Here is a 10,051-nt window from a genome sequence, read left to right as displayed (position 1 = left end):
TCATGGTTTTCAACAATGATAATAACTTCCTTTTCTTTTTTTTCTTTGTTCATCATTACCATTGTGTTTTTTATGAGATTTATCAAAATCCCAATTTCTTTTCTTAAAAATTTTGCTTGAATTTTCTTCCTCAATTAATGGACCTTTTCATGAGAAAATTATTTTTTAATATCCTCTTTTTTACGGTACTCTTCTTCTAAATGAAGGTGATTACTGAATTACTCAAGAGATATGTCACATTTCTTATATTTCATGGTTTTTTTGAAATCTTTCCACAAAAGTGAAAGTTTGTCTACTATGGAGGATACTAATGTTGTTTGTAGTTATTAAGAATGCATTCAATCTCATGTACATGTTTCATTATTGATTTATTATCAACTATTTTATAATTATTGAATTGAAAAACAATAAAATTCTTATTTATAGCGTCTTTTTGCATATATCATGACTCTAATTTCTCCCATAATTCTTTTGCAAAAATACTACTTTGATATATATCAAACAAAGAATCAGACATATACACATAAGAAAATAAAGGAGAAAGGATAAAATATACAAAATTTAAGATGAATCCGTAGTGCAACCAAAGCAAAACTCCTACACATTTCATTCTGATCTAAAGTGCGACTTAGATGGAACTGGTTTATATAACATTGAAAAGAAAAAACAATAATTCAAACCCCATTTAATTTAAAAACAATAATTCATTTCATCTATTTCGATTACATTTACCAATGGAACGGTACAAAACAATACATAATCTTTTAATCTAGATCATCAAATCCACCTCCTATTCCATTTGTGGTGAAGCAAGAATATTTCAACCTCAAAACCGGGAATCTATCACCCTAACATATCAGAGACAAAATAACTTCCTCTTCATAGACTTTCCTCAAACACATCTTCCTCTTGATGAAGCACGGGACAATTTTTCATGTTTGCAAAGCTTGTTTGGTTAGTTCCATCATTCATTGAAGACCGAACAACCTGCAATTTAATTTACATTTTTACATTAAGGCTGCTATTAAAATCATACATATCTTGATTGTAAACAGGATGTGAGAATCTTAAAAGTTTAACTTGTACTTGCAAACTGTTGGCAATATTTTACCAGTTAACAATAAATTTCACATGAAAACAACAAATAGGATTTGTCTACAAGTGACCAAGAAGTGGTACAATTTAACTTTGAAAACGCTTAAGGATCATATATTAGAACATTTTTTCATTAAAAGCGGTATTAGTAATTTGAGAATTTGAAGAGAATTGACCAGAAGAGCTTTGAAAGCTTGAAATTGAAGAAAACTCGCACAGAATCATTTTGATAAAAGATAATAAAAATAAGAGTACAAGAGTTCTATTTTAGAGAACTTATTAGAAACTTAACTAACTCATTAACTAACCAATTGTATTACTACTCTTAACAGCCTCCCTCAAGTTGGTAGGATGATAACAATCACGACCAACTTGACCTCTGATAGAGCAGAGATAAGATAGAATTAGATGAAAAGAATTATTGTATTAATTGATAAGAAAACAGAAAATGATTCCAGAGCTAATGCTCCTCAGTTAGAGAAAACAATTCTCTTACTGCCCAACCTATAAGGTGTAACTGAAAAATGAAAAAACCATCCAGCTATCTCTGCACACACTCCCCTTTATTAGTGGAATATTAATTCCTATTTATTAGTGGAATATTAACTCCCTATGCCAGCTAGGCAATCATTATTTTTCTGCATCCCCTTTCTTATTCTTTCTCACATATACTTGCCATTGCTTAGGCCCCACCTCATCTCTATTTACTAAGAGATCCCCCTCATCACTTGTGGGGCCCAGCCCATTCCTATCAACCTCCCAACATAGATTTATATAATTTATTTATTTTTATGGAAATATATCATTTTTTTTAAAGGCAGTGACAAGCTGAATGTTTCATTTCGTGAGCCCAACACCAAGGATGTCCATCAGTATGGGCTTAGACATTCTCACCAAGCCCAGAAAGAAGCCAAACTGGAATTCTCTTTCCCACTGCTTCTCTTTACAATTTCAGAATCAGCCAGTTTGAAAAGGATATGATAAATGCATCTTGTGGTTGCGCAATCTGAACTGCAAAAAAGTGGTAACAAATCTATCGGTGGCGGTGGTGGTGAAATATGATTTGAAACTGCAATGGCGAAATTGGTGTGATGACTTTCTACTTCTTGATCTGCCGTAACCGCACAGATGTCTCGCAATTTGTCTACGACAGGCAGCGGCGATTTCCACCGGGATCGGAAACAGTTATACAAGCACTCGAGAGACTGCAAAACGAAATGCATCTTTCAACAGTGAGCACCGTAGCTGTTCAAAAGGCTGACGTTAGAGAAGAGATTAAAGCTATCAGCGTGATCAACGATGGATAACGCCGATTTCGGCTAAGATTGTGGACGAGACCAATATTGGTGAGACGATTAAAGGTATTTGGATGTGCCTGCTTTCCACTCCTAAGACCAGACAACCCCAACAAACTTTCATTTAGATCCCAAGAATGTGTATTCATGGGATACTCTTGATCATTCAAGAGGTACAAATGTCTCAGTTCGGATGGGAGAATTTACATCTCAAAATATGTTTTATTCAATGAAACAAGGTTCCCTTACTCTGAACTGTTTTCTAAATCATTCACTCCATCATCATGGCTGCTCTACAAATTACACAATCCCTGCTTCCAAATCAATGGCTACAAACAACAATACTAATAATTCAAGTCCACCTACTTGTGGTGCCTTAGCACTACCAAATCCATCTTCATCTCCTCCCACATCCCACATGCCTTCTCCCACCTTTGGTTCAGTTTCAACGACTGCTACACCCAGACTTGAACCTCTCTCTCCCGACCTTGCTCTTTCTCCAAACCCAATTCCCAGTGCTGCTTCCAGGGCTGCAACTCCTGCACTCAATCATGTCCATATCAGAATCCATCCTCAGAATACTCATCCCATACAAACTAGAGCAAAGAATAGCATCGTTTTGCCAAGGCTGCACCCTACTCTTCTTCTCACACACCTAGAACCTACCACCGTACAACAGGCCCTTGCTGCTCCACAGTGGTTGGCAATAATGAAAACTGAGTATGCTGCCCTCATTCAGAATAACATTTGGTCCCTAGTTGCCCCACCCCCTAACTGTAAACCTATAGGATGTAAGTGGGCGTTTAGACTTAAAGAGAATCCTGATGGGTCAATCAATAAGTATAAGGCCCATCTTGTGGCCAAGAAATTTCATCAACAGGCTGGATCTGACTTCACTGAAACATTCTCTCCAGTAGTAAAACCTGTCACTGTTTGTACTGTTCTTACCATTGCAATCTCTAACAAATGGTTTATTCAACAGATTGATGTGAATTTTAAAATGGTGTATTAGAAGAAGTGTACATGGTGCAACCTCTAGGTTTTGAGGCTCAAGACAAAACATTGGTGTGTAAGCTTAACAAAACGTTATACGGCCTAAAATAGGGCCCAAGGGCCTAGTTTGATAGACTTAAAGGTGCTCTCATTCAATATGGCTTCATTGCCAGTAAATGTGATCCTAGCCTCTTCATTCTACACTCCACCTCATTTACATTAATGACTCTTGTTTACGTTGATGATATCATTCTTACTGGGAGTTCCTTACCCCAGATTCAGCAACTCATTACCAAGCTGAATTCTGAAAGGTGACTCATTTGCGAAATGGATCCTTACTTCTCTCACAATCCAAATATACACGTAACTTATTGGCCAAGGTACATATGGAGAATGCAAAGGGAATGTCAACCCCAATGGTGTCCAGTAGCAAGCTCTCCAAGTTTGGATCTGATAATGTGCCTGATCCAACTCAGTTTTGCTCTATTATAGGAGCATTGCAGTATGCAACTCTTACTAGACCAAATATATCATTCTTTGTCAATAAAGTATGCCAATTTCTTTCTAAACCCCTTGAAGACCACTGGAAGGCAGTGTTAGGGCTGGAATGTAAATCTGAAGAAAACTCAAGAACAGATGAAGGAGAGAAAATGGAGAATGGTTTCTCTCAAGAATGTATTATTGAAACTGCGAAAAATGAATAAAGTAGCGGTTACAGATATGCCAACTGAATTGCTCTGCAATTCAGTTCCAACCAATTAACTCTCTAACTGTCTCCCTATTGAAGACTAAGTTTCCGTTATTTATACTAACCATCCTAACTAATCAGTTAGGATTTATAGCTGGCACAGCTCAGCAATTAACAAAACTCACAACATAGAAATTAAGCTTGGTTCCTTCTCCCATACACCTTCCTAATAGGAAGCCTTACTTCACTAGCAATCCTATCAGGCAGTTAAAAGGGTTCTGCATTATCTAAGTGGTACTCTGCATCATGGCCTCCTTCTTCAGGCAGCACCTATGCATCAGCCTCTGTCCTTGATAGGCTTTTGCAATGCAGACTGGGCATCAGATCCAGATGATTGTAGGTCCACTTCTGGAGCTTGTGTGTATCTTGGTCCTAATCTTATCTCTTGGTGGTCCAACAAACAAACTCTAGTAGCACACTTAACAGTAAAATCAGAGTACATGAGCTTGGCACAACTTGCAGTATAAATTCTTTGGATACAGTCACTACTGACTGAACTTGATATCTTCTTGGTTCGAGAAAAGGTGTTGAATAAAAGTGTCATTGTCTCTGATGTTCCAGCTCAAGACCAATGGGTAGATGCCTTAACAAAACCTTTTCCTGCCACCAAGTTTGTAACTCTTCGTGACAAACTCATAGTGTTTGACAAACACACCTTAGTAAAACCACCCTCAAATTCTAAAGGGGAATATTAGAAATAATATACAACACATGGCTATTGATGGGGACAAAGAAGGAATTAATGACGTGTCTAGTGGGACACATAGTGCACCTAAGGGATGGAGAGTGTATGTTAGAAAATCCAAGAAAGGTGAGCTGACCCCATCACGTAAATAGGGGAGAGAGGTTGGTAAGGAGGGGATAACAAATTCTGTTAATTGTTAGTGGAGAGAAGATTCTCTCTTATTGGAGTGAGCATAGCTCTCAGGAGTAAAAGAAAAGTTTGTTTCATTTGCTCAATTTCCCTTTATCATCAATAAAATACACTATCATATGTTGATTAATCTCTCATTAATTCTTATTGTTGCATTTATAAATTGAGGACCTATCAATTTGGTCCGACCTGCCGGATACATTACAAACCAGTGAGTGAATGAATTTTTGGTGAATCCCCCCAAAGAAGAAGATGGAAAACAAGGTTCATGCATTGGAGAACCGAATGTCAACTCTGGAGGTTGCAATTGCTGAGATGCGAGCTCAAGCTGCTGCAGATCAAGAAAGGCTCATCTCGCTCATCACTCAAATCACTCCAAGCAAGGACATGGGTGATTCTGTAAAACAGAAGAGATATGGAGACTCGAATCACGCTAACGACGAGCAAATCAAGAAGTTGGTCCAGAAGATGCAAGGAGAGAAGCTTGATGAATTCAGTCAATCGGTGAAGAAGATTGAACTCCCAATGTTCACCGGCGATGACCCTGCCGGTTGGATTGCTCGAGCGGAGGTCTATTTTCGAGTGCATGATACGAGTCCTGAGATCAAGGTTAGTTTGGCTCAACTCTATATGGAAGGATCTACCATCCATTTTTTCAAAGCGCTTGTTGAAGATGAGACTGATTTGACCTGGGAAGTTTTCAAAGATGTGTTGTTGGAGAGGTACGGCGGTCTCGATGATGGGAGCGTGTTTGAGCAACTCTCATCGTTGAAGCAGGAAGGCAATGTAGAGGAATACATCAAGGAGTTTGAGAGGTTGGTTGCACAAGTAGGTCGTTTACCAGAAGCTCAATTTGTTGGGTATTTCATCCATGGCCTCCGTGATGGGATACGAGGAAGAGTTCGTAGCCTCAAAGCGCTAGGTCCAGTCACACGTGCGAAGCTGATGAATCTAGCACGTGATGTGGAAGAGGAGGTACATGAGAAGGGGATTGGTTGGAATGGGCCTCGTGTTTATGGGCCTAAAGGATTCGGGTCAGGTTTTACTTAAAGATCTAACCCTAATTTTGGAACCGGGTCAACTCAACCGGATCGAGCGCGAAACAACGATTGGGTCGTAGTCAAGGGCTCCAACGATGGCGGAGCGAAAGGAGGAAACGGGTCAAATCAGAAGTTTGCAACCCGTCAAGACTCACAACGATCTGTTCCCCATGATCGTGGGATCCATCATATCTCAGCCCACGAGATTGCAGAAAGACAGCAGAAAAACCTGTGTTTTAAGTGCGGTGGCGCTTATCGTCCTCGTCACCAATGCCCAGATCATCAGCTTCGTGTAATGGTGATGGAGGACGACGACGGCGAAATGCAAGTCCTTGCAACTGATACAGAGGAGAAAGATGGAGAAGGAGTTGAACTTAGCATTATGAGTTTGGCCAGATTGATAATCTGAGACCCACGGAGTTAGGGAATGTGCGCACCATCAAGTTAAATGGTCGAGTGCAAGGAGCACCCTTGTTGGTGTTGGTAGACAGTGGTACGACCCAAAAGCAAAACCACCATGTTGAAGCCAACAACACAGAGAACTATGGGATCTGATAGGTTGCGCCATGGTTTTATTCTTGGAGTCATGTTTATTCTTGGAGTCAAGACGACTTTGATGTCGACTAGAATTCATTTTGCAACGCTTTGATTAGAAGTTTTGGAGGGAAAAATTCTGTTAACAAGATGACGAAGTGGAAAAATAATATAAATTAAATTAGCGACGTCTAGCTAGAATCGAAAGGTAATATCAAGGCTACAGTAGATGAAAAAGGATTTATGAACAAGAGAACTTGCAGCAGTGGGTGGATAACCAGAAAACAATTGTGAAGATGGAAGTCTAAAGAGCAAGAATCAGAAACAAGATCAAAAAGGAAAGTGTCCTAACGATGTGGTTGTGAAGGCAAAACAAGGCACATCCTTGGTACTAACAGAATGTTTACCAGGCATTGATGATCAATTCCATTTTAGTCATCAGATTCAGAACCTCTTCGTTTGTTCAGGACTCCTTCCATTTTGTGGATCCCACTTTTAGAGTTTGTTCGCTACCCCCGATCGGTGCTTTCCAGCCACGTTTTATTCACCATTGTTACTGTTTTCACATTTCTGCTTCTGTTCAATGCTGTGTCTTTATAACATTAAATATTTTGTGTAAGATCATTTCATATTCCATTTTGTACTTGACAATGAAATGAATTGAAATGAATCCCAACCATGAAGCAAGCACATAAGAGACAGAAGGATGTACAGAACTATATCTAATTTAACATATAGTCTATAGCATATAGAAGGATCTGATTATCTAACCTTTTCAACTTCTTCTAGTAGATGTGTATTCTCCTTTAAGTACTGCAGTGTTTTGTCCCTTCCCTGTCCTAAACTGTTTCAAAACATAGATTTGGATTATCAACATCAAAGAGAACCCAAATGAGACACAAACAATGGAAAAGGCAAAGAAAAGTGAGAAAAGGTGACAACAGACATAAATAGAATAAAAAAGAAACGTGGAAGGAAGGAGGTGTCATCATAATGAAAAGATTGTCTTGTATAACAGAAAAGCATGTAACAGTTGGAAAGTGTTGAAATATAAACAGTGTCTAGGTTCATTGCATATTGACTAAACAATCACACAACTATTATAATTAGAAAAACTGTGATATTTGTATTTATAATATTTATCAATCTAATTTGCGCTCTGATATACCTCACAGATTTTATCATATCCTATCTTTCAATGCAAAGCTTATTTATGATAATCAGAATCTGTTATTATGCCTCTTTCTATTTATTACTCAGATACCTATCATTCAATGGATGATTACTGTAATTGATAATTTTTCATTTGTAATTTGCTTAGGCAGAGAGAGATTATAGAACTGCATAAATTTAATTTACTTCCTCATGAATTTCACATTAGCCAGACTAAATTTGTTTTCTCAAGTCCTTAAGTTGGAGCATATAAAACAAGAAGCAAGATAATCAAAGAGATCATGAAATCTACAAATATTAACCATCGAAAAGTTTTCAGACATTACCGATGGTCCCCATAACTGTACCAAGAGCCCTTCTTTAAGACGATATTCATCATTTCTGCACAATCTAAAATACAGCCCTGCATTCAAAATGAAAACTCAAAATAAATGTACACTAAATGTTAAAAATGACTTTATGTGCCAACACTTACCAGCTTATTGACACCCTCCCCAAATGAAATATCAAATTCAGCTACTTTGTAAGGCCTTGACACCTAAAACAATTATCAAGTTAATTACCTCCTAAGATGTATAAAAAATTCAATATCTATTTATCTTCAGAACAATCTAGACTATAGTAAATAATCTCATAAGTCATGAGTGATTCAATATTTAGTTAATAGAGCCCTTTTGTTTTAGCTTTTGAAAAGTGATTTCAAGGTTGCATAAAAAGTGGTTTATTTTTTAAAGTTTACGTCAAACTAGCATAAGCTATTTTTTGTTTTATTACAATTATGTTATGTGCCCTTAAATCTTTTTCAAGATAATCAGAAATCAGATTCTTGTCAAATTCTAATCCGAGACTATCTTATATCTTAGATTATCTAGTAAGATTAGTCTCCATATTACTGAGTTATTATCATAATTTGTTCCTTGACTTCCCTGTTTATTTAGGATTAGGAGTCTTGTATCCCTATAAATAGGTGTTAGTGTTTAGATTTTTGTATCAAGTAAATTATCTATAATTATATTTCTTCTTATGTTTTTCCTTCTTTTATCGAAAATCTATAATTAAAATCTATAACTTCAACATAGTATTAGACCAGTATCATTCTTCGTGACCTGCTGTGTCACTATTTGGTTGTCGAGTTTCCAAAATCATGGTACTGTTATGGAATTTAGATAAAAGAAGGAGAAGAATAAGAGTAAGAGTAAATATACGGAATATGGAAACTAATCCTACGAGATAATTTAAGATTATCTAAGATTAGAAATTGATCACGCGAGATAAAATAAGATACTCTAATATAATTGTTGAAAGTGTGAGATTTTAGAGAAAAGGAGGAAAGAAAATAATAAGGGTTTGAATATTATTGATAATAGCTTAATGCTGACTTGATTACAATAGACTCAATATTAATCTCTATTTATAGAGAAACATAGACTAAATCCTAAATTAGGAATAAATCATAATAATAATAATAATAAGAGATATTCTAAGATATCTCTATAATTATAAATTGATCCTAAGAAATAATTTAAGATACTCTAATATAATATAAAAGATATTATAAGATATTATAAGATATTTTTTTAATATTCTAACACTCCCCCTCAAGCTAAAGCTTACTAAGCTTTAGCTTGCTACAAGAAAATATTTTGCTCCACAAAATAATAAAAAATATGGAGAGGCAACTCAAGGATGCATGCGAAGTCGGAGAGAATTGTTATAAATATAGCCTAGCCAGATAGTCTGATTGATCATCAGCCTGAGAGTAATTCATGGCAGGCAATTGAACAAAGCAAGTTCCGTTCTTCTAAAAAACTGCATTTGGAAGCTTCAAACCATAATAATGGAGACTCAAAATATTTAAACTTAAATCTGCTTCAAGGAGAGAGAGGCGTGCTTCAAGGAGAGAAAGGCAAGGCTAGTGCATCTGGGACAAATTGCCAAGGTAAAGTAAGTCATGAAAATAAAAGGCACTGTTAGAATAACCACTAACGGAAAAAGTATCACTAATATAATTCATATGTGGAAAAAGGGACACCACCGAAATGATCGTCGGTGGGAATAAAAGCCACTTTTATAATATATTAGTAAGAACTAAATTGCATGACAAACACCGAAGAAGAAGCAGCGCGACTCTAACAAAACAAAGTCATGATCAATCAACGTAATAAGAAAATGCGTCCAAAACAGGAGAGATAATGGTTGTTTGAACAATGACACATATTTTCGCTGATCAAAATTGGAGTAAGGGCAGATCTGGAACCATCGAAGAGAGAATAATCGTGCACCAAGAAGAATCCCATCA

The 10,051-nt window shown here is 36.7% G+C and overlaps 1 protein-coding gene across 2 annotated transcripts in view; it reads right to left on the bottom strand.

The window, feature by feature from the left end:
• Positions 1 to 575: 575 nt before the first annotated feature.
• The window catches only part of LOC101498491 (DNA repair protein recA homolog 1, chloroplastic), a 30,656-nt gene continuing 21,180 nt past the window's right edge, over positions 576 to 10,051 (bottom strand). The window contains exons 10-13 of one of the 2 annotated variants that reach the window (XM_073370832.1): positions 8,228 to 8,290; positions 8,079 to 8,155; positions 7,351 to 7,418; positions 576 to 987 (exon numbers count right to left, since the gene is read on the bottom strand). In XM_073370832.1, the coding sequence (XP_073226933.1) occupies positions 7,355 to 7,418; positions 8,079 to 8,155; positions 8,228 to 8,290 (204 nt within the window). In that variant the 3' untranslated portion in view covers positions 576 to 987; positions 7,351 to 7,354. Of the gene's footprint in view, positions 988 to 7,350; positions 7,424 to 8,078; positions 8,156 to 8,227; positions 8,291 to 10,051 lie in introns of both variants that reach the window. The other variant, XM_004515991.4, reaches the window with a different exon arrangement.

Source organism: Cicer arietinum, chromosome 7, assembly GCF_000331145.2.
Source record: "Cicer arietinum cultivar CDC Frontier isolate Library 1 chromosome 7, Cicar.CDCFrontier_v2.0, whole genome shotgun sequence".
In the NCBI taxonomy this organism is placed as follows: domain Eukaryota; kingdom Viridiplantae; phylum Streptophyta; class Magnoliopsida; order Fabales; family Fabaceae; genus Cicer; species Cicer arietinum.
The sequence above is the reverse complement of the archived record's forward strand: the minus strand, read 5'-3'. Positions and strand labels throughout refer to the sequence as shown.